Raw genomic sequence first — 26675 nt, 5'->3', positions numbered from 1 at the left:
GAGGGCAGGGATCCGTCTAACTAAAAAGATTGCATGTACAGCGCTGTGTAAATTTACAGCACTTCATAAATAAAGGTTAATAATAATAATAATAATGGGAAATACAATGGTTAGTACTCTGAAAGTAGAAGCAGCTGGAGTATGATCGGCTGTAAGGGGGAAAAACCCTTCACACCTGACTGCTTCTAGATTGTATTTGATTAGCACATCGCCAATGTGTATTCATTTTATAATACATGCATGCACTCCCTACCCTGTGTAGTAAATGCATGCTATATGGCTGCAATATACAATAAAATGTAAAGGTTGCACTGGGATTAGTAAGTGTTAGCTGAACTTGTGTAAGCAAGTTTGTGTCTTTAGTTTTGATGGAATGGGGGAGGGAGAAACAATAAAAAGCAGGTTTCATAGAGAGTATGCTTTAGAAATGTACTTGCAGCAACCTCCATTCCTGCTTGACTGAATTCTCCCGAACAGAGAAGGCTACAGAACTGCAGTCCAGGGAGTGATGTCAGCAGAGAGCATGAGTCATGGTGTCTGAAAAGGAAGAAGATAAACCCATTGGGGCTCTTGGGACACAAAGCAGAACTTGTATGAGCAAGGTGTAGATCTGATTAAGTTGTGCTTGAGGTTTATAGCTATGACTCTAACCTTGGGAATACAATATTATATCTAAGGTGACATTCACAAAGTTTGCTAAGGAACCAAAATGGTTAGAATATGACAGGACAGGAAGAAAGCAAATAAGTGCTCCAGCCCAAACTAGCTGCATGAATATTAAAACAAACATTTGGTTGGGGGGGGGGGGTTATGTAGAGAGATTTTGTAGCACCTTTGAGACTAACTGAAAGAAAGTTGGAAGCATGAGCTTTCATAGTCTTAAGTCTACTTCCTCAGATGGATTTGGTGGAGTGGAAAGCCAGGGACAGACTTATCTATGCCACTGGTGTGTGAGAATGTCAGCTCAAATTCAAAATCAATTCGAATTCAAATATAAAGGATTTTGAATTTGAATTGATATTCTCACACATAGAATCATAGAATCGTTGAATTGGATGAGACCACAAGGGCCATCCAGTCCAACCCCCTGCCATGTAGGAAGCCTCCATCAAAGCATCCCTGACAGATGGCCATCCAGCTTCTGTCTAAAGACCTCCAAGGAGGGAGACTCCACTACACTCTGAGGGAGTTTGTTCCACTGTTGAACAGCCCTTACTGTCAGGAAGTTCCTCCTAATGTTGTGGTGGAGTCTCTTTTCCTGTAGCTTGCATCCATTGTTCCGGGTCCTAGTCTCTGGAGCAGCAGAAAACAAGATTGTTCCCTCCTCAGTATGACATCCCTTCAAATATTTAAACAGGGCTATCATATCACCTCTTAACCTTCTCTTCTCCAGGCTAAACATCCTCAGCTCCCTAAGTCATTCCTCATAGGACATAGGTTCCAGACACTTCACCATTTTAGTCGCCCTCCTTTGGACACGCTCCAATTTCTCAACATCCTTTTTAAATTGTGGTGCCCAGAACTGGACACAATATTCCAGGTGGGGCCTGACCAGAGCAGAATACAGTGGCACTATTACTTCTCTTGATCTAGATATTATACTTTTATTGATGCAGCCTAACATTGCATTGGCCTTTTTAGCTGCTGCATCACATTGTTGACTTGTGGTCTACTTGGACTCCTAGATCACTTTCACATGTAGCTTCATTCAGCCAGGTATCCTCCATCCTATATCTGTGCATTCCATTTTTGCGCCCTAAGTGCAGTACCTTACATTTCTCCCTGTTGAAGTTCATTTTGTTAGCTTTGGCCCAGCTTTCTAGTCTATTCAGATTGTTTTGAATTTTGATCCTGTCCTCTGGTGCATTCTCCCCAACAAGGTACATTCTCCCCAATAGTGTTTTTGTGAGTATGGTGTAGTGGTTTGAGTGTTGGCCTATGATTCTGGAGACCACAGTTCGAATCTCAGCTTGGTCATGTAAACTAACTGGGTGATCTTGGACAAGTCATACTCTCTTAGCCTCAGAGAATGGCAATGGCAAACCCCCTCTGAAGAAACTTGCCAAGAAAAACCCATGATAGCTTCGCCTTAGTTTTGTTGTACGTTAGAAACAACGTGAAGACACACAGCAACAACCCCTTCACACTCCACAGATTTGACCCTTTTCTGCCCCCTTTCAAAAGGAAAATTGTCTCTCCTAGAGGTTTTCTAGAGGACCAATGCACTTTTTAAAAAGAATGCTGGTTCTGCATTATCAACATAAAAATATAGCCATTTTCAAAATCAGAAGTTGACTTTGCAGTTACTGTTAGTTTGAGGAGTCTTTTGGTAATTTATGTAGTACCCAGAGTGTCTTGGGACTGAAAAATGTTCCTAGACTTACCACCATTACTTATCCATAGTTGTAAAATTTAGGGGCAAAGGTAGCAAAAGGCAGAAGCTTAAAATTATTGTTTCTTCATGTATACCCCTGTACCCCTGTCTATTCCTGTTTGATATTGTTTTCTCCTCAGAAGAGTTCTGTACAAGAGACCGAGAAACTGCAATCTAGAGAATGCTGTACGCAGAGAGTATGAGTCATGGAGTTTGATTAGGAAGACAATAACAGTGGCTGGCTTCTGAACAAATTTAGAGCTGGTGTAAGCAAGAGATAGGTCTGAATTCCACTTGATGGTAATGGATTTGACTTCACAGACTTATTCTGGTTGTGGCTTCTCTTTGCAGTCTTCTCTGTCACAGTCTAACATATTTGAATAGAAGTGTGGAAAGCAGCTGCAGACATCATCAACCATCATTAGAACCCATGGGCAACTTTGTGTGCACATATGGTGTGTATGGAAATAAGGTAATTAACTCTCTTGCCACTTGCCATTTTTCTGCTCCAAAACACTTCATAAGCTGATGTAGAATTCTTATCCATAGGATTGTATAAAATACAGTTAACTTCTCATTAACACAACCTAAAGAAACAACAACAAGAAGATTTTTAAAAATCCACGGATTCAACCATCCACGGCTTGAAAAATATTCAAAAATAATATAAATTCCAAAAACAAACCTTGTTTTTTGCCATTTTATAGAAGTGACACCATTTCATTATGCCACTGTATTTAATGGGACTTGAGCATTCATGGATTTTGGTATCCACAGGGAGGTTGTGAAACCAAACTCCAGTGGATACCAAGTGCCCACTATACTTCTAATTTTTCAAGTTCATCAATAGCCTTTTTAGTGTTTTTTTTCCTGTGAAGTACTGCTAGACTTTATAAAATGGGAATTCAGATGCCCATATGTGGCTACACTGTCTCCTTAAAACTGCATTTGGAAGATCATTCTATCTGAAAGCAGTCCATCTGCCATCCAGTTCTTTGTGTAATAGTGTTATTAATGCTTGCAGGGTGACAGAACTTGTCCTATTGCCACAATGCAGTAAACTGCTGATAGAACCACTTAAAAATGCAATCCAAAACTGTTAGGAGCTGGCACTCTACCAGTGAGGGGTAGAAACACAACATGTCAGTGGAACAATTTATTCATATTTTCAAGCTACGCTTCATTCAAATTATTAAGGAGGAGTGCAATTTTATGTTAAAGCAACATAACTGAATAAAAAAATACTTTTTTATTGTATTTTTTCAGTGTGTACTGAAAAATACACACTTTTTCAGTTACTTTCTTCCTGTTTTTTCCTCATGTAGTTTGGCCATTGCCTCGATCAGTGATAGAAATAAATTGTGAAAATATGAATTCTGATTTCCCCTCCACCTCTTTTTAGCATAATTCTAGAGTTTTGTGAATTTCACCAGATGGCACTGTTACATGTCCTGAACAGTCAGATTTTTCTCTTAGCAAATGCTTTGTTGTTACTGAACAGATCTGTTTTTGTTTTGTTTAAATTAAAAAATGGGAACTTTCAGCAGTTGTGAAGTTTGCTTTATTCCATTGTAAAGCTTAGGAAGTCAGTTTCTGACTGCAAACTCCATGTTGAAATATGGATTAGAATCATGTCTGCTGAAAGTTACTGCTCTTACCTTAGTAAAACAGATTCATATAGTGGGCCTTTAGATTAGCAAATGGTCACAGATACTTTCTGTGTTGTAGTCTAAGTGTGGACAGTTTTTGGGCATCAAAATATTTAATGGACTATCATTTCTCATTATCCCTCTCCATTGCTTCTGCTGGCTAACGTTGGGATATTGTAAGGCAGCTTTATGGCATCATAATTATTGAACAAGATGCTGTCCATATTCTTTATATTATTTGCCTTGTACCTCTGAAGTCATGGTTTCCTCATGGTTGGTGAGTTTGTTTATTTAATATCCCACCCTTTCTTAAACAAAGGTGGCTTGAAGCATGGATCAAAACAGAATAAAATAGCTCAAACAAAAAGTTACAAACAGTTAAGAATAGTTAAACTGTCATACAAAAACAATTTAATAGCATTTTAACTTTAAAACTTTTAAATTTAACAGTTGAAGAAAAGTACAATATAAAGAAGTATAGCAGCTTCTTCACGTTGTCTGTTTATGCTTTAAGACTGCAAATATATGGCACAATGATTTATTATTAATAGCCTAATCCCATATTTGAAACAATTTATATTAAAGCTTTTTAAAAGGTCATATTGAACATGTAGACCATGCTACTGAATCATTTAAATCTAATAAATTCTGTGCTGAGACATGGTTCATTAGCATTATTCTGGCATGCTTAAAGGCCAATAATTCCAGCAAGATAACTTGCTTTTCCTTGTCTGATTATTAATCAAGCAGACATCTAGCAGAAAAATGTGCATTTGTTTTCATCCATGATTTGTTTCTGGCATTTTAAGCCCCACGTTTTAAAATTCCCCCTCCCAAAGACAAGTGGCTGATCTTTTCTTCATAATTGTAAGCTATTGAAAATGAGGTTTCGGCATCACATCCAGAACACCAGGGAAGATGGTTGAAAAATACTTCACAGGGATGAGAAAAACACCTTCAAATATGTTTTTTCCATATATTTGTATGGGTGTTTCGACCACTTGGGATTCCTTCTTTCCATCCTTTTAAAATGTTGTGTTCTGAAGATGACTACCAGATATTTTATACATTTTAAAATCACCTGTAAGAGTTGGTGTTTTTGAACTGCAGGATTTAAGTATAGTGGACTTCACTGTGTTGATGGTGGAATGCTTGTTGATGATCTAACATTTTTCCAGTGACAAGGGTGAGACTATACCGAGCAGTTGTGGCCTTCCAGATGTTGTTGGACTGTCATTAGGAGGTGCAGAGGTGAAGTTAGCTGGGGGGCAAAATGAGAACATTGATCCATAAATAAGATTTCTGCATCCTATGAATTTTTTCTATTATCAAATCTCTGATATTGCAGAGAGTAAGACACTGAAAATAATTCACGCATAGAACTTTTTATTTGCTATGTTCACTTTCCCTTGGAAACTGAATTTCTAAATGCTTAACTTGCAGCTTCAAGTTACTGCAATGCTAGAAATTTGGGGGATGAATTAAAATTTCTTGGGGGGCAGATTCCCATGAGGCAATGCCTCATTTTGTCCCTGCCTCCCCCCCCCCAAATTGCTACATCCCAGGGGATCCTGAAATGTCCAAGGCCATAGAGTGCCTCCCAGCTCCACTCATGTTATTTTTGTTGGTAATTGTTAGATGCTCCTTTCCACCAACTGGCATTGCTGGCCCAAGGATATAGCCAGGATTTTGGAAAGGAGGGAAGTCTAGACTAGACTAAGTGCTACCATTATAATGGGGCTTGGGCATGGTGGCACAGCGGTCCACACCATTCATTGTATCTAACGAAAGGGGGACCCCCACCCCCCTGGCTACGTCCCTGGCTGGCCAAACATTCATGCTTACGTTCAGGATATATAAGACATGCCACATAGAGCCAAAACACTAGAGTGTTTCAGTGAATAGGTCAGTGTTGTAGTGACTGCATTCCCCCCTAAATTAGGGGCTCAATTAGAGTAACAAGGGAATTGCCAACAGAAGTCTAAGAAACTAGGCTGAAGACTAGAATGGAAGAGCTGGGAATAGCATTCTTTCTCATTTATGTTCAGTCAACCCACACTTTGATTTGGAAATTATGTGGCATCTGTTGCAGCTGCTACCCATTATGTACCACCACTTCTGTGTTCTTTTGCTTCCCTTAGAAAGAGGGAATTTTGGAATCCATTTCAGAAATGAGAACTAGGTGAGGAATGTAAACCTACCCAGTGCCTGCCTTTTCTTTTCCCCTGTCTGTCTCCCCAATCCAAGTGCTTTTACTGGAGCCAAGCTCAGCTGGGGGAGATATCTGTGAAGAGGTACACTGCCAACTGCAGGGAAGAATTCTGCGTTACTCTCCTGTGCTCACCCCATTGCTCTTAAAAAGAGCCCCCACTGCCCCCTACTAGGGGGCAGACCTTTTAAAACAATACATAGATCTGCCACTTCCATGGGTAATTTGGCCCTTATTTTCCATATTTGGTAAAAAAATGCATTTTCTGTTGGCTTCTAGAATCTTCCCATGGTGACATTGATGTGACCTTTTGTGTGGCCATTATCCCCCCCCCAGCAGTTATGCATGTTTCTATCCCAATTCTCCATTATTTTTCATAGCATAAGGCTACTGAATATTAAGTTTATTTGAAGAGCAAAATGTTATATCACTTCACATCCCATTGGGCAAATGAAAGGAGGTCAGCAAGAACTAATAACTTGCTGTAGTCTGCAGTCTAGAAAGAATCTTCTAATAGCTGAGGAATTTCACACAGTCAGATGTTTTTAGTTGCTTTCCTTTAGAATGTTGTGAAAGACATTCAAGACTGACTCTGTAGGAGGACTCTTTTTAAGAACAAATAATGCCTGTCAGAAAGAAGCATTTTTACAACTCTTCTTTCACAGCGTATATGCTTTTTCTCACATTGTGAGCTATTCTCAAAGTAGCATTGCTTTCCTCCTGTGTGCCAATGGGATGTGCTATTCAGAAAGAAACAGAGTAGACACTTTTTCAGTTTATATTGTTATGGTCTGTCATTGCTGAATATTGATTGGTAAAACTATAATAGTTCCACATTGTTGCTGGCAATGATAAACACATACCCTTCCCGTAACTTATGTTTAAGATTATATTGGTGCTCAGCTATAAGCACAATGGAAGATTCTTCCGCTTCCTTTGCAGCCTTTCACGCTTATAGTTGTTGGGTTTTCCCCTAGATTTCGAGATCATGTTTGGGGGCTGCATGGTGGGGCAGAGTGATCTTGTGCCCCAAATTCCATTGATTTATATGCTTAATGTATATAAAGAGAATGGCCTGAATCCTATTGTTTATCCCAACTAGAGTAGACCTATTGAATCAATAGATTTTACATAAGTGTTAACTTACCATTCTGCATATCTACTCTAGTTGGGGCTAGTTGCTCCCTTTCATCAGGACATTACCAAAAGTGTTCTAAGGGTCTTAGAGATTCCTTAGCATCTCACCAAATTACAGCTTTTTAGGGACATCCACTACAGCTGAAGTATAGATAGAACCGTTGCTCTTCTTGTTGTGTACCTTCAAGTTGTTTCCATCTTGTGACAACCCTATGGCAAAGTTATCATGAGGTTTTTTTTTTAATTATTTGGAGGAGGTTTGCCATTGCCATCCTCTGAAAGTGTTACTTGCCCAAGGTCACCCAGTGAATTTACATGGCCAAGCCAGGATTCGAACCCTGGTGTCCAGGGTCTTAGTCCATTGCTCAAACCACCACACCATGCTGGCTCTCAAACAGAACCCTAGAGGCATTCATAAAATATGTGGATGAGGTGGGTGGAAGAGGTGGATGATTTGACAAATTAAGGTTCGATGTGCATTTCCCCCAGTACAATCGTGTAATATAGTGTGTGTGTGTGTGGGGGGGGTCCCCAATTTTAATAAATGTATTTTTATGTTTTCTCTAGATTATTTTTCTTTTACATGGCTGTTACTTTTTAATTAATATATGTGTTATAAACATTAAACATTTGCCACATATGTAGCAAACCCTTTGTGGGATTCTCTGTACTAAACTGAGTGCTGTAAAGTCTTTATGTTACTATGCTGCATGATGCATAGTGGCAGTAAGTAGTATAGCTCATTAAAATGTGTTACCATAATGAGTTGTTTCAGAGACTTTCAGTATTTTCAGATTTACTGAGTTTCAGATTCTTGTTTTACAATCATATTAGAAGTGATTCAGTTGTTGAAAGGTTTTGTTCACATATGATCCCCGCCCAAGAATTCAAATGTGACACTAAATGAGTCACAAGAATAGATACTAAGGTCCAAAACACACTGCAGAAATAATCCAGTTTGAGGCTGCTTTAACTGCCCTGGCTCAATACTAGGGAATTTTGGGAACTGTAGTTTTGAGACACATTTAACCTTCTCTGCCAGAGAGCCCTGGTGCCACAATAACATACAACTCCCAAGATTCCCTAGTATTCAGCCAGAGCAGTTACAGCGGTCTTGAACTGCATTATTTTTGCAGTGTGTTGTGGACCCTAGCTTATGTTACATTTCCAAACCTCAAAATGCTTTCCTGTTCATTGATTTTTTTTAGCCTTCTAGTTGGTTTGTTGGTTTGGTTATGTCTTTTCCAAAACTGGGATCAAGGAGACTCACAGCAAGATAAAAGACACAGGAAGTTACAATATTAAAATGCAATTAAGCAACTTATATTATTAAAATATAGCTGAATTACAGACAATTTAAATGCATATAAGTGAAAAAAAGTTCAGTATCCATTTGCTAAAAACTAGTAGAAAGCATGATGTTAGAATGACATGCTGTTAGATCAACTAAGTCTCCCTGGGAACGGAGTTATACAGCCTGGGCACAGCCAAAGGAAAGTCCCCTTACCCTTTCCCTGTCACCTGTACCTGTGAAGATGCCAGGAATATGAGACTGGCCTCCCTTGAAGGCCTCAGAGCCCAGGCAGGTTCATACAGGAATATTATACATGGTCCAGATCAGTAGCAGGCCATTGATTTACCATTCAATCATGTACAAGTCTACTTGTCCCTACTTGTCTACTTAATCCCTACTGAATTCATTGAGGCTTCTTTTCACATGAGTGTCCATTGTACACTTAGCGTCTCATGATTTCTGGACATATGTTTGAAACATATGTAGTGACTTTAAAGCAGCACTCTTACTTCCAGCATTCTTTCCTGCTAGAACAATCCCTGTTTTCCTTCTACCAGGAAGAATCTAACAGAGTAGAGACACTGTGATAAGCAAACACAGCAGTATGTCCTGGGGTCATTCTGCAAATGTTTGGATTCACACTGTGTTTGACCTATGAGCTGCTATAGTTCACTGTGGAGTTGTATCATCAAACAAGTTGCTAAAGAATCCTAAATTAAATTGAGGAGAAACCTTTCACTTACTTGTCCTTTGTAAACAAACAAACAAATAAATAAATAAAGTATTTTCCAGGCATATGCAAATCTAAGGCAAATATAATCAAAACTTTAATTGAATAGGCTGCAGGAATGAAAGGACCTAAACAAATAGAAATATAATTATTAGCCTATTTTACCATAGTGATATGTGAAATGTCAGGAACTTGTAATAAAACTTGTCTCAACCTGGAGCCTGGTACAGACTGATAGTAATGCTTTCTCTGATCTACCAGTGGCTTCCTCTCCTGTAGATCCCAGGAAAAACATTAATCAGAACAAAATCCACAGTTGAATAAAACTTATATTACAGCAATGGGGACCATGCAACCCTCAAGATGCTAGCGGAGTATCATCCTTTGCTGTTGGCTATAATGGATAGAGCTGATGTGATTGGCAGGACAATAGCAACATGAGAGCTACATGTTCTTCACTCTTTCTTTGTTTTTGTTTTGTTGTTGTTGTGTGCCTTCAAGTTGTTTCTGACTTATAGCAACCCTAATGTTATCCTTTCATGAGGTTTTCTTGGCAAAATTTATTCAGAGGAGGTTTGCCATTTATCTCCAGAACTCTTAATGAGGCTGAAAAAACTCACCACCACCAAGAAGTAAGGATTGAAGGAAGAAGGGAAAAAAAGAAAGTCTGAAAATGGATTAGCAGTTTAAAGATGGAAACTGCAGTCTGAATGGGTCATGGGTGGGTATTTAAATATCAGATTATGCTGAGTAATGTATAAAGGGACAAAGAAGGCAAGAACAAGATTTCATTTCTGAAAACCCAAAGGCCACCTGATCCCAAGATCTGTTTTTGTCTTGGATGAAGCACACACATTCCTGAGTTGTCATAGAGCAGGACAGAGAAACATAAGAATCTTTATCTGCATAAAGATGGAAATTAGGAAATGTGCTAGATAGAAAAGTCAATTGAAGTAACATTTGGAAGTATTCCTTATAAGTTGAAGGCAGCTGTCATCATTTGAGTCCTTACCCTTAGTACCAGCAGCCTGTAGTGTAGTTGCTATAGTGTCTAAAGACTCTCATCTAACTGACTGCAGTTTTGGAAAACGTCTAACTGGAAAAATATATAGTTCACTCTCTTTATTGGCTGAACTATATCTGCCACTAGTAATGACAAGTCCGTTCTGTCCATTGCATATATGTGCACTAAAAATCGGCAGTTATATTAGGTAATATACTTGCACAGTTGTTCAGAGACCTTGAGAAATTCAGGGAGGCAAATGTGTGGAGTCTATGTAATTGAACTCTGTTTATTACTTAGTCAATATATGTTGTTACCTGATAATAAACATCACCACTCAATAGAAATAAAATGCTTGCTGCAGTATGAGCCTGAACCACTTTACAATTTAAATTGTACCCACTTGCTACCAATGTAACCAATATTTGTTAGTCTGAACAGAATGCTGTCCCCAAAAATCTGTATAAGAGAATGTTTTAAAAATTCATTTTGCTCTTAGTTAAGAGGGGATGCCATGGCAATGATGAAACATAGATTATAGCTTATCCATAACATGACAAACTTTAGCACAAGTGCTGCAAGTAAGATGATAAAACTAAGGTGACTCATGCCCAATTCTTTTTCTATACAGGTGATTTAGTACTACAGCTGTGCTTTTGTTCTGAAGCAGAAAATGAAAAACACTTGTTACACATTTTGTTTCTTTTGATCATTTTTGCTTAATTTTTCAGACTGCCCTGTGACTTTCTCCCATGTAAGAAGCTATCCCATCATGACATTTATTTATATGCAGCACTTAAATTTTAGTCTTAGTACTGTTAATACCCCATAGCGAAAAGATGTTTTGCATCCCGTTATTAGTGTGGAATTTATGAATTAGGAAATCTCATTGTTTAGGAAATAAGACAAGTTTGAACTCTCTGCTTAATTTATTGCTTTTGTTTATGAAGGCTGAAATCCTGTGTGAATTTATGTGGAAATTAATTTCATATGCTAACATAGTCAAACTTTTTAAATAAATATGAACAGAACTTTGCTGTAAGTCCCACACAACATGTTGTAGAGTAACTAGGGCTGAATCTGCAGAAATAATGCAGCTTGGTACTGCTTTAATTGCCATGGCTCCAGATCCCTCTAACAGAAAAGTCTCACAAACTACAAATCCCAGAATTCCATAGCATTGAGCCATGGCATTATTTCTGCAGGGTACATTCAGCCTGGGTTGCTGTGGAAAGGACATCTCCATCACTACCTCCCAGGAGCTTGGAAAAGTTACTTTTTTGGCTTCTTGAGCAACATGGCCACTGACCAGATTGGCATGAGAGATACTGGGAGTTAGAACCCAAGCAAGGAACTTTCCAGAGTTCTGCTAGCCCCTACTAATTGTCACTGTTACAGGAGAAGAGGGCAAAGCTAACAGCCTCTTTGATGCGAAGACTCACCTCTCTAATCACAAAACACCTCAAAGTTTCTCCCTTTGTGCTGAGATGGGCTGATTTTGGTAGGGTTGTTTAGAATAGGAAAAGTCTTTGGTTGGTCAAGAGCAGTGAATTTTGGTGCCCGTATGAACAATTGCACAGAATTTGAGAATGTCTAGTGGTACGTTCTAGAAGAGCTTCTCAATTTCAATTATATTCAGCCCAAGAGCTAGTGTTAGTTGTCAGGCATTATAGGAATTCTTCAGTTTTTCACAATTTGGAAAGGCATCTTTTAAAGGTTGTACAAAATAATATTTGAAAATTATTTAACAAGAACTGTTGCTATTTAGTTGCTGGTATTTATTTATGTAATTGCTGGAATGTATAATATTAGTTAATATCTTTAACATAGGCCTTTAAATCTTATTTAAAAGTTACAGCAGGACTTTGTTTCCAACTTATTGCCACCCTAAAGCAAACCTATCAATAGAGGTTTGCCATGGCCTTCCCCTGAGGTTGAGAGCATGTGACTTGTCCAAGGTCACCCAGTAGTTTTCCAGGTCGAGTAGAAAATTGAGCCCTGGTCTCCAGATTCCTAGTCCAACACTCAAACCACCATGCAGGCAGGGCTATATCTTTATTAGCATTTTAATGGCTATCTGGAGATTCTTTACATTTGTCTATTAGAAATTCTGGAAGGGGCACTTTGATAAATGTAATAGCAATCCTTAAAGTAAATAAAAAGAGCATGTAAGCTAGCTAGCATCTTAACAAAGAAAGGATGACTCCCACTTCTCTTTTAGCATGAGTTCTCTTGCTGCAGTATATTTACTGCTGACAGATAACTTCCATAAAGATTTAAATGTTACACTTCATTTAAAATAAATGAGGCATCTGAAGAAATGACACAGATGGTTACTGAATTATATATTTTGATTATTTACATAGAACATCAAGGACAGTTGTGCAGTATAAACCAAACATACTTACTTCAGTGTAAGTCCAATTATGTTCAAAGAACCTTGTACTGATGTCATCTTTTGAAACTGCTATTAGAGATTATCTATCAGTGGACTAAGTCTAAATGGAGACTGTAGATACAGAGATAGTCTCGCACTGCACATGAGGTCATTTGGGATAAAAATGTATGCAAAATAAGATTTTTTTTTTGGCTTAAATCTCTGTGTGTGTGTGTGTGTGTGTGTGTGTTAATTTAAGTTTTTTCCCTCTAAAAAAACAAAAACAAATCTGGTCTAAATGAAAATAAATGTATCTGGATATACAAAACAGGAAACCATGCCAGAGTGAATCAGTTTTAAGCAGTTTATTTTACAAAAGTACAAGTGTGAACTTTAGTTAGTGGGTGGTTTATTTATTTATTTATTTACTGTTTTTATGCTTTTTCTGTGTGTCATCATGAGTGCCCTTTTAAGCAGTGAAGCAATCTGTTGGTATTATATTTCAGTCACAGTAAAACAGCTCCAAAACAGTCTTACCATAGTAAAATACCTTGGCCATTGGTTTGTATTTCAAGAATATATGTTGCATGCAAGGATTTAGAGTTAAGTTCCCACCATCTCCAGGTAGGGCTGGGAAAGATTCCACTCTGAAATTCTGGAGAGCTGCTGCTTATCATGTAGATAGACAATAATAAACTAGATAGTCTAAGTTGATTGGTGTAAGGCTGGTTCCTAAACTGACAATTTTAAAAAATGGCTATCAGTAATTTTCTTTGAAAGACTGGTACTCTTCACCTTTTCACTTCAATGTTTGCCAGAGTTGTCAGCTCAGAGGTATCCCAGGCCATTTGATTTCAGCACCAAGACCCACCAAGGTTTAATAATGGCATGATAAATTTGTCATCAGTCCCATTTGCCCAGAGTATTTCCCTTTAAAAATCAACAAATATTTATCTAGTTACCAGTTAAGTTGTTCCAGCTTTGCACAGAATTGAAGAAGCTCAGTTTTTTCCACCTATTTTTAACACTGTTGAAAATGCTGCTTCTATGAATATTTGGAAGCTGTAGTTCAATGAAAGGAAGCCAGCATGGTGTTGTGTTTTGAGTGTTAGATTATGACTCTGGAAACCAGGATTTGAATTCCGGCTCGGCCATGCCCTTGTGCATGTCATGCTCTCTCAGCCTCAGAGGATGAGAATGGAAAACCCTCTCCAAATAAACTTACCAAGAAAAACCCATATAGGTTTGCCTTAGGGACACCATAAGTTAGAGACAACTTGAAGGCACACAACAACAACAACAACAAATCTAATCAAAGAAATTTTATTTTATTTATATTTCACTTTTCTTCTGTATTAAGCCCCAAGTGGCTGTTCCTCCAAGCTCTGCTTTAAGCAGAAAACCATCAGAGGTACCCATTCCACAAAAACGTGCAGGAGCAAGGGGCCAGGAACCCATAGTATAATGTACCAGTAATTTTCAAGACAGTGTTCTCACACTGAGATTATTATTATTATTATTAACCTTTATTTATGAAGCGCTGTAAATTTACACAGCGCTGTACATGCAATCCTTTTAGTTAGACGGTTCCCTGCCCTTCTACCTCTTTCCCCTGAAAATTGGAGGAAAAGGCCAAGCCTTGAGACTCGCCCTGAAATCTGGGTTTCCTACTTCCAAAAGCATGCCTTTCCCTCTTCCCTTTGGAAATTAAATGGATTGCTGCTAAAGGTACTTCCTTGTTCTTTGATAACTGTCTGCTAGTGGTAAATATTACATCATACTTCTGGGTGTGTACATTGTGTAAAGAGGTTACAGATGGACGAACAGCTGGTTTTTCTAGTTACTAAATTGTATAGAGCTCTCTGCAGCAGTCCAGTGTAAATGGATTAGAAGAAGCAGTTAAATTCTGGACATGGTAAGGCCTATGTATTTGGAATGCCATTTTTTGGATTATTTTCATGTAAATCAATACACACACCCCATCCTATTATTTTCCTCTGTCATACTGTCTTGGCGAATAAGAGCAAGAAACCAATTTTGCTTAAGAAAGTTTATCTGTAACTTTAGTGTTCTTTTGGGGAGTGTACTAGCTGCTATTTTTGTTTTGCTTCCTGATACAGGGTGTTTCCAGAATAACATGGTTCTCTGTGATAACCTTAAAATACAGCATTAGAAAGGCCTTGTTATCTGATTAGAAGTTATATTGGATCAGGAATGTATTCAAGAATAGATGATGCAGTTCACAAACCACCATCTTCCATTTACAAAAATCTTTGAAATTCTTTAAACAGACTGTAATGACATGTTTTCCCAAGATGCTTATGTCATATCTTAAATTTATTCAGACAGTACCTTGAAATCATATTGGTGCCTGGAGAAGGAGCCCTTACACCTTGGGGCCAGGCCTGATCCTCCTGGGACCTGGATCTAGCCATTTAGGTTTCTTCAGGTGGCTACACCCCTTTCCCCATGACATCACTGTTGGTGGATTTTCCAGTTTGATAAAGATTAGGAGTGGAAAGGGCAGCTATCAAAAAACTAGACAAAATCCTAAAGTGTAAAGATATACAGCTGAACACTGAAGCTAGAATCATCCAAGCCATCGTATTCCCCATTACCATGTGCAGATGTGAGAGCTAGACAGTGAAGAAAGCAGATAGGAAGAAAATTAATTCATTTGAGATGTGGTGATGGAGAAGAGTGCTGAGGATTCCGTAGATGGCCAAAAAGACAACAAAATGGTCAACTTGAAGGTAGCTAACAACAACAACATATATTTTACCATTCTAACAAGTTGAAGTATCTGTCCTAAAGCTTAGTCATACCCTCCAATGCTTCACAGATGAAAACTGTGACATGTGACCAAGTAATGCTAGAGTGTGGTTAAGATGACAAAAGCTATGAGTGAGTAATAATACACAAGTTAAGAGAGGCTGCAGCAGTTTGCTTTTGATGGAGCCTACTGGGAAGGGCACTCTCCTTGCTGAGTTAAGTAAGTGCAAACAACTTCTGCATTTTGCAGAACTGAAGTAAGCTGAGGACAAAGGGGAAAAATGGGAGGAAGAGAGAGAAATGGGGGCCTTTAAAAGCAGCTGAAAATGTGGGACAACAAAGGATTAATTAGGATTGACCCTAGTAAATCAGGACAGTTGGATGGTATACTTAGTAATTAGAGCTTAAAACGTGCTGGTATTTTTGGTTTAGAATCTTTGCCTTTAGCCCTGGAAAGTGGCCTTCAAAACTTTGGAAACTGACTTTGGCTCTCCTGCTGAAAAAAGTTCCTCATTCTTGGTGGAGACTGGGAAAAATAAGATGAAGGTTTTAAGTCTGTCTAGTCATATCATAATATTTTCAGATGTTTCATTTGTTGCTTATACTGACCAGAAATCAGTGTGTTTCTTTTTTGAGCATCATATTCACAAGCAATTTCTGATTATATTTAATAAAGTAGCACAGTTTAGTTTATTTCAGAGATTAAAATGTCCCAGTATGGTCATACAGCAGTAAGGGACATATCTTATATTGGAAATACTGTATATAGTCGACTATAAATCAATCTCATGTATAAGGGCAGGTTTTGTAGCCAAAATTAGAGATTTTAATATGAACTGTGTGGGTAAATCAATGGTAAAACATAGGGGCATGGAACAAGGATCTAAAAGATGAAGCAAAGGAAAATAGTGGCAAATAGTTTATAATATTCCAGCAGGCATAACTGCTTGGCTCATACTAAAAGTCTAAGACTAGATGGATTAGAGAGTAGAGGAGGGCTCAGTGCTTCCAACACAGATTGTGCTTTTGCCTTTCACCAGGGGTGGTTTCTTTTTATATACAGTGGATACGCTGGGGTTTGGTTCCAAAATCCCCCGTAAATAACAAAATCTGTGATATGTTCAAGTCCCATTAAATATAATGACATAGCAGAATGGTGTCCATTATAAAAAATGGAAAATCAAGGTTTGATATTTGAAATTTATACTTTTAAAAAAACATTTTCTAACCATGTATGCTTGAATCTGTGTATAAAAAAATCTGTGTATAAGAAGGGTCAACTGTATAAGAGTTTAAGTACTGCACTTACATTGATCCATGGATCAATGTAAGTAATCTATCAAACCAACAAATTCTCATCTATAGTGTATTTCTCCTTTGAAATGAATACGAAATACCCAGCAACAAACAACAAAAAATAGATTGGCTAATTTCAACAATATGAGAAAGATGACAGCATTTTTAATCTTAAGTGAAACTGCACTCCTTAGTTCATTGCCAAATGAAGGATTATATAATTAATTACTACACACCAAAAGCAGATCTAGCCATATAACAGAATAATTACCTAAATAAAGATGAATGTATGCTCTAAAAATTGGTCTGGCCATGTGTTGGAACAAATTAGATTACTCTTGCTTTTAGTTTGACTTGTAATGCAAATTGAACTCACCACATGCCTAGCAAACATCTGTTTTGTGATGGAAGTCCCATGACATTCAGCGGTAACCACCCTCAGTTGGAAAAATCAGAGCTTTCTCCTGCTATGAGTTACTGTAATATTTGTATGCCAGATCTGAGCAAATATAGTAAATGTTGCATGTATCTACACTAAAACCTGTAAAAATGGAGAGGATTAGCTATTGATCACTCTTTTGAAAGCATTAAACTGCTGTTTAATTTATACTTAAGTAAAATGCTGTTTGTGTTAAAATAATTCTTTGTCCTTATCATTTTTCAGGTAATAAAGTAAAAGGATTTGGAAAAATTATTACTGTGAAGATCATCTATGAATGAGGAACTGCAGCATGTTCAGGAATTGCAGCAAAGCTGTAATGGACACTACAGTTATTAAAATTAAAAAAAATTCCCCCTATATAAATGTGTTTGCTCCAGTCAGAAGATCTTCTAACCTTTTAATGCTTGGTAGTGTACAATGATGTGCCTTTAAATTCCACATCACTCCTGGAAAATACCTATAATACACAACAATACAGTTGAAGCAACATGTCTAAAAATCTGGAAATCATCAATTTGACCTTTTTACTGGACCATGAAAGAGAAACTATTTTGGGAGTACTAAAGAGAGATGAATACTTGAAAAAAATTGAAGATAAAAGGATCAGGTAATATTCCCAAATTCATCTTTTTCTGGGAGTAAATTTCTGATGTAAATCAGGAATCATATTGTAAAATCATGATATACATTGTAAATCATATAAATCGGTGCAAAGGCATTGTATAATCTGTAATTTAGTACAATATTCCAATATACATGCCCAGACATTGACATTTTTATTAGATATAATACCACACTGTATCATTTCTGGACATATATTTTGAAGTGATTTTTGTGAATCTGTGGTTTATTATATGTGGCTAGTATTAATCATGCTATTTCAAATGTCTGCGTATATGTATGTCTGTCAAAACTTTCTAAAACTTACAGTTGTATAATTGTTAAAAACTATTTTGGCAGTGTATGATTTCTTGAGACAATATTTTACCACCATTGTTGTCTCATAGTTATAATCTGGTTCATAGCCTCTGTTCTCTGACCTATAGATCAAACTTGCTGTAGACTAAGCAGATGGCCTTGTTGTTTAATATTTTGAGAGCTTGTTGACTATTTGTATGCACTACTTAGTAATTTAGTTTCTAAATCAGTGTAGTATAGTTTGATGTGTATGCATATACACATAAGCAAAGTATACTGGCTCAAGCTGACATCAATCATCTATGTTAACATAAAAGCTATTCTTTAGTTTTAAGAACCTGTTGACTAGTATGTGCTAACGTGTGGTAAAAAGTAATGCTTAGGAGAAATCAGTGTGCTTCTTGTTCTGTCAGTATAACAGGAATTTTTTTATTAATTCAGGGACAGGAACATTATACATTACTAAGAGGAGATGATAATTGCAAAACAGCAAACTTTTTTTAACATAATAATTCTATTTCTTTCCATCTCCTGGTAACAAGCTATGTATATTTGCACTCCTTAAAAGCAAACATTTCTCATGAAGAGGACAGAAATGAGTATCTAATAGGTAATAGGTTGCACACGGGCTGAAAAATTATCAGCTCAAAACACTAGGCTCAAGCATTACAAGTCAGTAGGCAGGGAAGCAGCTGATACATGAATGTGGATGTAGTCATTTCTAAAGTCACTAAATTAACATTGACTAAGGCTTACCTGACTATATGTAAGATCGGTGGTAAGTAACGTGAGTAGATCAGATAAACAGCTCTTATGTGATTCTTTAGAAATGAGTGCCAGCAGAGCTGTAGTCTGAAAAAAAGAAAAAGAAAAACACAAGTAGGAAGCGATACAAATTCTAAGGGTCTATGAACATTTATAGTACAGGAGACACCAGCATACAATATACTATATGATTGAGGACCTTGTCTCCACACATGTTTGGTATATATAGTAACTGCATTGGTTACTGTATGGAACACTAATATCTGTGAAGGATACTATTATATGTATGATATTCCCATTTTCCCCAACTTCTGGTTGAACAAAGATATAAAATGCATCATACAGTATGTACATTCATCAGAAGATATAGAATAGAAACTGCTGTACATGTGCAGAACAAATTCTAAATTTGGGGGCAAAACACCAGTTCAACCCAGTAAAGATAAAGGCTGCAATCCTATGCAGTTCAGCCTAGCGTTGTTGTCAACTTTGACTTATGGCGACCCTATGAATAAGAAGTCTCCAAATCACTCTGTTACCAACAGTCTTGGTCATGTCTTGCACACTCAGGGCCATGGCTTCCTTGATTGAGTCTATTCATCTAGAATGTAGTCTTCCTCTTTCCTGCTGCATTCCATCTTGCTAAGCATTATTATCTTTTCTAGGGAGTTGTGTCTTCTCATGACATATCCAAAGTAGGACAACCTCAGTTTAATCATCATGGCTTCTATAGAGAGTTCAGAACCCTTTCTGTTGTCTTTTGGCATTCCATGCAGAACTATTCTCTAACACCTCATTCAAATGAGCTGATTCTTGTCCTGTTTGCTTTCTTCACTGTCCAGCTTTCACAACCATATATAAAAATGAAAAGAATGATGGCACAGAGAATCCTAACATTAGTATTCAATTATATATTTTTACACTTGAGGATCTTGTCTAGTTCCTTCATAACTGTCCTAGTCATCTTCTGATTTCTTAATTACAGTCTCCATTCTGATTCATGATTGACCCAAGGTATGGGAAATCTTGAAATATTTCAATGTCTTCATCATCTGCTTTAAAGTTACATAAATCATCTGGTCTGCGGTCATTATTTTTGTTTTCTTAATGTTCAACTATGCTCAGCATAGCATAGTAGGTCCACATATTGAACAGCCTCTGAAGCCCCTCATGGCCATTCCCTGCTTCTTAGAGAGCTCCAGGATTGCAGAAACATCTGGCAGTGTCCCTATAGCCAGAAATGAAATGATTACAGCAGTGCTGTGACCTTTGGGGACCCTAGTGGATCTCAGTGCAAATGTCATTGTTTTATGTCTCACTGTGGGGAGATGCTTCTGCAAGCCTGCCTGCTCCCCATGAATCAAGGAAAGTCTAGGGAGGACTTTTAGTTCTGTAGTGAGCAGCAAGAAGGGAATACTAACCTATTCAGTATCCCTCCCCCCCAAAAGACATATTTTTAACAGGATGCCAGCTTGCATTTAATGGCATGATCGATATGAAATCCATGTTAATGGAATTTGGGAACACTGTAATTACTAGTATAGATATTGAGATAAATATCTATACTGTACTGGTATATTACAGTGTTCCAGAACTACACTTCTGGCTTTAGTCAAAAAACGTTTTTAGACTGCAGTAGTAACTGAGCTGTAAGTGAGGCTATTTTACTGATGCACCATCTTCTTCTTCTTCTTCTTCTTCTTTTGCTTAGTATTTAACACAGTTAGACAGTGGTTGTTTAGAAGCTTTGCTGTTGGTAGATTAAGGTCTGATGACTCATTTGTTTCCTCCATCTTCTGTAATCTTGGAACACTTAATTCTTCCAATTTTGAAATCAGCGCATTGTCACAGTCATTTAGTGATTCACTCTTCAAGGCACTGCAAGGAAATAGGGAAGGAAAATCACATCAAATACAGCTGTTCAAACTTATGGTAATCTAAAGCACTGGTGAAGTTGAGCATTTTTGTTTGGTTATGCTTGTGTCTTCCTCTTTCTTTAAGGACCTCAGAACTGCTTTCCTAGGGTTCCCCAGATGGTTCTTTCCATACAAACACTGTCCTCACCTGAACCCAACTGGCTTCACAGAGAGACATATCTTAGGTGACTTCAGTTGATTCCGTAAGCCCACTTGTGGTAATTTTCAAGACTCACCCATCTTTCCCCTTGAAATCATACTACATAATTCAGGTGGATATGAGTCACAAGAGTATTAGCAAGTGCTTTCAGCAAGTACTTGCAAATAATTAATTTCAAATGAATCAAGTGGCTTGTTTTCAGCCGGGAAAGGAACCCCTGCTTTTCCCAACATGGAAGGCACCATGTTGGGAAAAGCATCTCTAGACATTAATGAGCAGAGCATGAGGGCAATGGTCAATTCCTGGTTTGTTGCTTGCTCCATATTGTTGTGTGTCTTGAATTCATTTCTGACTTAAGACTACACTAAGGTGAACCTATCATGGAGTTTTTTTGACATGATTTATTCAGAGGGAGTTTGACTTTGCCTTCCTTTGAGGCTGAGAGAGTGTGACTTGCTCAGGGACACCCAGTGTCCCACTACACCACGCTAGCTCCAAGTTGCTCTGTATAGTTGAGAGGTATATTGTCTCTGAAGGGGAAAATTCAGTTTACTTTTAAACACGTTTAATTGTCCCCTAGAATGAAACAAAACTAATCATGGTAAATCACCAGCCAAGCTTTAGTAAAGTTATTTTTGCACCATATCTCCCAGAATCCTCTAACCAGAGTTTTCAAATCCTGGTTACTGCTATATCTGCTTGAATTCTAAGAGGTCATTGCTATGAGGTAGTCACAATTCTAGTCTATTTACATCTTGCCTGGGCCACAAGTCTGACAGAATTGCATTGTGCTGCTTGGCCAGATCTGGCGGAATCAAATTAATTTTACAACATAGTTCTAGATAAAAAGTGTTAAATTTGTAGATGTGGGCGGAGAGAGCAGCATATAAATTATTTTATCATTATCCTTCTTGAAGTATACTTTAATTTTTGCATCAAGTCTCATGAATTTTTATAGCTGACAGAAGTTTTGATTTTCTGGAATACTTAGTCTCTAGAGAAAATGCATGTAATTCAGTATTTCTGCTTCTAGTGTTTTCTGGACCAGAAATTACTTTGCTATCTGAACTATTGCAGCTCTGTAAGATTTATATAATTGAGCAGAGAAAGGCCCATGGGAGATGTCAGGATACTTAGTTAAAGCCATATTATGATATCTAAAGTGTAGTTGCTGCAAAATAGCCCTTCCGAATCAGCAGTGAGGTGTTAATGTGAACTTTGTGGGGACTGAAACAAACAGGATACAAATGTGCCTTTGCTATAGTGGTGTCAACTACACATAGTTCAGGGACGTAGGGAGGGGGGGGGGGGGTCCTTGGGATCCGGACCCACCCCCTTTCATTAGAAAAATGAATGGTGTGTGCTGCTTCGCCACTGCACCCAAGCCCCATTTTAATGGTGGCACTTAGTCTGGACCCCCCCTTCCTAAAATCTTAGCTACGTCCCTGCATAGTTGTAAATCAGTACACATATTCCAGCCTTGTTATGTAATGTAATAGTCCAGTGTAAGGTAGCACTCTTTAACACACAGCAATTCTTTTTACATGGTTTGTGTTCCTTTGAGCCTCAGCTTGCATAATGAGGTTGCATTACTCTTTGCCACCAATGAAAAAATTAAGTTGTCTAAACCTTTCTGTAGGGGTGATTAGAAAGGCTTTATTATCCAAGTCTTAGATTATTCTATTTTCTTTGACAATATTTACTAAACATTTGTCTGTATATGTCCCTAAATATACTAGAACATACTGCAGAAGTAATGAAGCCTTTCTAAAACTCTCCTTACATTTAATATTAGCATTACACTCATGTGTATATCTTAGATTCTAAAATGTACCTTAAAATCTCTTTTTTAGCAACTGCAAGTTTCCCTCAACCCCAATGGCATGTGATGGGTGTTGGAAGATGGCAGTTAGAAAAATACTTGGGTCAGTCCATGAGGATATGGCTTTAGCCAGAATGATAGCAGAAAGGACTGGAATCACATTTGAATAAATTGTACCCCACAGTTAAATACTGAGATGTTCTCTAAAGGCTGTTCTTTTGATTTTCTTAAATGCACACCAAAAAAGAGTCTTTTAAGTAGGATTTCATTAATCATTTGAGAAGATTAATATAATGTTATGCATTTAATTTATGAAACATGTCTATAGGCTGAAATTGAAATGAGGCCAGTATGTTCCTTAGTATTACTGAAATTTTGTCACTTTGTTACCCTGACTGGATTTAATAGTTCATAAACATGCATCTTTGTTCCCAGTGGCAGAGAAATTGTAACGTTTTCAGAATTATCTGTAGCCTTCATCATTCTTTGTTCTTTTCTGCCTTTCTCTGGGTTATTAAAGGATTCCTTTCTTCATGCTAATATTCTGTTCTTGAAACTGCAGCTTCTAAAGCTGTGGTCCTTTGCAGAATTTATTTTTTGTATGAAATGGAGAGTAGTTCCCTATATGGTGGTCATCCTATTGCTGAAGATAGTCTGAACTACTTGTTGGGCTTGTTCTATGTTTTACCATGCTACAAAACATGATTCTGGGAGCCTAACATTTCCCGCCTGCCTGGATGAGGGTTAAACACTGTATGTATGTGTGTGTGTAAAAATGACAGGTGCTGTTTATGGATTCCATGGGCTCCCACCATAGGTGCTGTGTTTATGTCATGAAAACTATGAGGGGAATACATCTCTGAAATGTCCAGAGTGCTTTGATTGTGTATTCCTGTATGGCAGGGGGTTGAAACCAATAGCCCTTGTCGTCTCTTCCAATTCTAACTCTATGATTCTTTGATTCTATATCACAGATAACCAAATGTCCAAGAATAGCCAATGACTCTTGTAGAAACAAAGGAAAGTGGCTTTAAATCTCATCTTATCCTCTGTGGTGGAGCAAGGTGGCTTGCATCATTTTTCTTCTGTTATATCACTATACACAGAAAAGATTTTACCTGTTTACAGCATGATTCTAACTATGAATTTTCTTTTCTGAAGTTTCAGAGTCCTTTTTATTCATTCTTTACCAGTGTTCCAAAGTATTTACATGAGCCATTCTGCATCTTCTGACTCAGTCATTTCTTATTGCGGAATTAGTCACACGGTTTAAAATAGTTCCAGTATTCAAAAGTAGATGAAGAGCTACATTCAGAATTTACTATCTATTTTTCAGCTAATATGTTAATGCAGCTTAGAGTGATTGGAATCCATTTTATTTAATGTAATTCTCAGCACTTGACACTTTGAATTCAAATGTATGAACTGACTCCACTGAAAAGTGTTTTGCTCTGAAAATTCTGAAAGAAGACTTGATTTGTGATGGCGCATTCACTTATGAGTGAGTTTTAGAAATCTTCCCATGAAATGGAGATTTTTAATGTACACTCGTCCCCCGGGTTACGAAATTAATTCGTTCCGCCGCCATTTTCGTAACCCGGAAGTCTTTCGTTAGCCGAATCCCCATAGGCGCTAATGGGGAAAAGCCGCGGCTCTGCCGCGGCTCCATTTTAAAAAGCGCCAGCGTTTTTTCGCAACCCGGGTAAACCTTCGTAACCCGGAAATAATTAATTAATTTATTTTTTTTCGTAACCCGGAAATTTCGTATCGCGGCGCGTTCGTATCCCGGGGTACCAGTGTATCAACCATTTTATGAAGTGACAAATTATTGCTTCTAGAAACCTTTTTAAAGGAAACTTCTGTTTGTTTTTTCTCAAGGAAATTGAAGAATGAGTTATTGGAAGTGAAACGGAAAGGTGGGCGGCATCATCAACACCAGCTTGACAACAGCAGGGTCTGCATTCGCTGTCAGAAAAATTTGGGCTTAATCTTTGATAGAGGAGATCTCTGCCCAACATGTGGACACAGAGTTTGTAGCAAATGCCGTGTCGAAGGAATGGATGGCAACTGGAAATGCACTGTGTGTGATAAGATTGCGTAAGTTGTTTTTTTTAAAGTGGCCACATTTTGGAAATTCACATTACTGATCTCATGTTATATTATTGACAAGCAGCATGAAAGTTTAGGCAGTGAAGAGGGATGAGATAGTAAAAACATACCATATATACTCGACTATAAGTCAATCCCATGTATAAGTCAGGGGCAGGTTTTGGGGCCAGAATTATGGATTTTAGTATGACCCATGGATAAGTCGAGGGTAAAACTTTGAGGCTTCCTCAGTGTGTATATGTATGCGTTACGGGAGGACTCTTAAAAGAAGCAGCAGTCAATCACCCACTATGGAGCATTCATTCCTGAGCTGCACAGGAGACAGAAGAGGGAGGTATGGCTGGGTGGGTTGGTGTCTATGCAAGCTTATGCAAGAGGAACTCTTAAAGCAGCAGCAATAACCCTCTACTATCTCTGCATCCCCAGTGGCTGAGGAAAGAGAGAAACTGCTCTCCCCACTGCATGGGTAGAGAAATCTGAAAGAGTTGTCATCATATTACCATATTAACCCACATATACCAACCTAGGTTTTTTGGGTTATTTTTTTTTTACCATAAATTTGTTGACTTCTAGACAAATATATGTGGTACTTAGGCTTACTTTGAGCTAAGAAGTCTGAAATTTATAAATTGAGATACATTTGTAACTTGGGTAACAAAGGCGCGTTACAGACCGCCCAAAACGGGCAGTCTCGCGCCGCTGCCAGTTGCTGTGTCCAGGAACCGCAGCAGCCAAACCACGCGGTTCCCGGGCGCAGCAAGAAAGAAGCGCCAAAATGGTGCTTCTTCCTGCGCCCCGGAAGAGGCGATGCAAGGTGCGAGGCGTGCACTTGCGGCGCGAGGCACGCACTTGCGGCGCATGATGTCTGGACACTGCATCCGCAACATAAAAATGGCGATGCCCATCTGTATGCGGCGCTGCCATTTTGACATACTCGTTACGCGCGAGGGGCAAAGCGCGTCAGGAAGCGCCGCCCCTCGCGCGTAACGACGGCACCCCATAGGGCCCGTCCGAAACGCGCCAAAGCCTCTAACAAACAAGTTTCTTTCTACAAACTCTTTTTATACTCATGTAAACTGCTCCTTTCTTCCTCATTCTCTGTTTCACTGGAGGGTTTTTTTAAGTACCATCAGTCTTGAGAGGATGGTGAAGGAGGATTGGAGAAACAGATTTCCAGTATCATGCTGCAGCAGAATCACTACAGTAAACGATGGACTTCACTAAAGCTTGAGCTATGAAAGAATGGGCTGGTATTGTAGCTGATCCTGCAGTAAATGTGTGTGCTTGCCTACAGCAGGCAAGGTAAACAGCAGCTGCCTCCTGAAACCATTACTGAGTATGTGTGTACAGCAAAACAAAGAGAAAGGGAGAAGGCAGATAGGACTGTCTTACTAGTTATTTCCAGCATGTTAAAGAAGGATATATCTAAATGTGTGGCCAGAAAATCATAAGAAAAGTAGAGTTTGATAAGAACAAAAGTTATCCCTGAATAATTTGGAAAAAGCCTTCAGGTAGTAGTCTGTAGAAGGTTCAAAATGTTTTTGTTTATTAATGGATCTCATTTTATTTTACGTGTGAATATTGTTAGTTTTGGATAAAAGGTTTTCTGGAACATCTTAAACTGATTTTTTTTTTGTGGTGTAGGATCATAACCCTATTTTTTCAATGTTATTTTTGCCTCTGGTATCAAATTTTCTGTTAA

General features: G+C 38.1%; 1 protein-coding gene across 1 annotated transcript in view; it reads left to right on the top strand.

Moving 5' to 3' along the window:
• Nucleotides 1-2727: 2727 nt before the first annotated feature.
• SYTL5 (synaptotagmin like 5) overlaps nucleotides 2728-26675 on the top strand; it is a 62725-nt gene continuing 38777 nt past the window's right edge. Inside the window, 3 exon segments of the mRNA XM_042460668.1 lie at nucleotides 2728-2846; nucleotides 17506-17890; nucleotides 24743-24961. Coding sequence (XP_042316602.1) covers nucleotides 17772-17890; nucleotides 24743-24961 — 338 coding nt within the window. The 5' untranslated portion in view covers nucleotides 2728-2846; nucleotides 17506-17771.

The sequence above is a fragment of the Sceloporus undulatus genome, chromosome 3 (assembly GCF_019175285.1).
Source record: "Sceloporus undulatus isolate JIND9_A2432 ecotype Alabama chromosome 3, SceUnd_v1.1, whole genome shotgun sequence".
Taxonomy (NCBI): Eukaryota; Metazoa; Chordata; class Lepidosauria; order Squamata; family Phrynosomatidae; genus Sceloporus; species Sceloporus undulatus.
The sequence above is the reverse complement of the archived record's forward strand: the minus strand, read 5'-3'. Positions and strand labels throughout refer to the sequence as shown.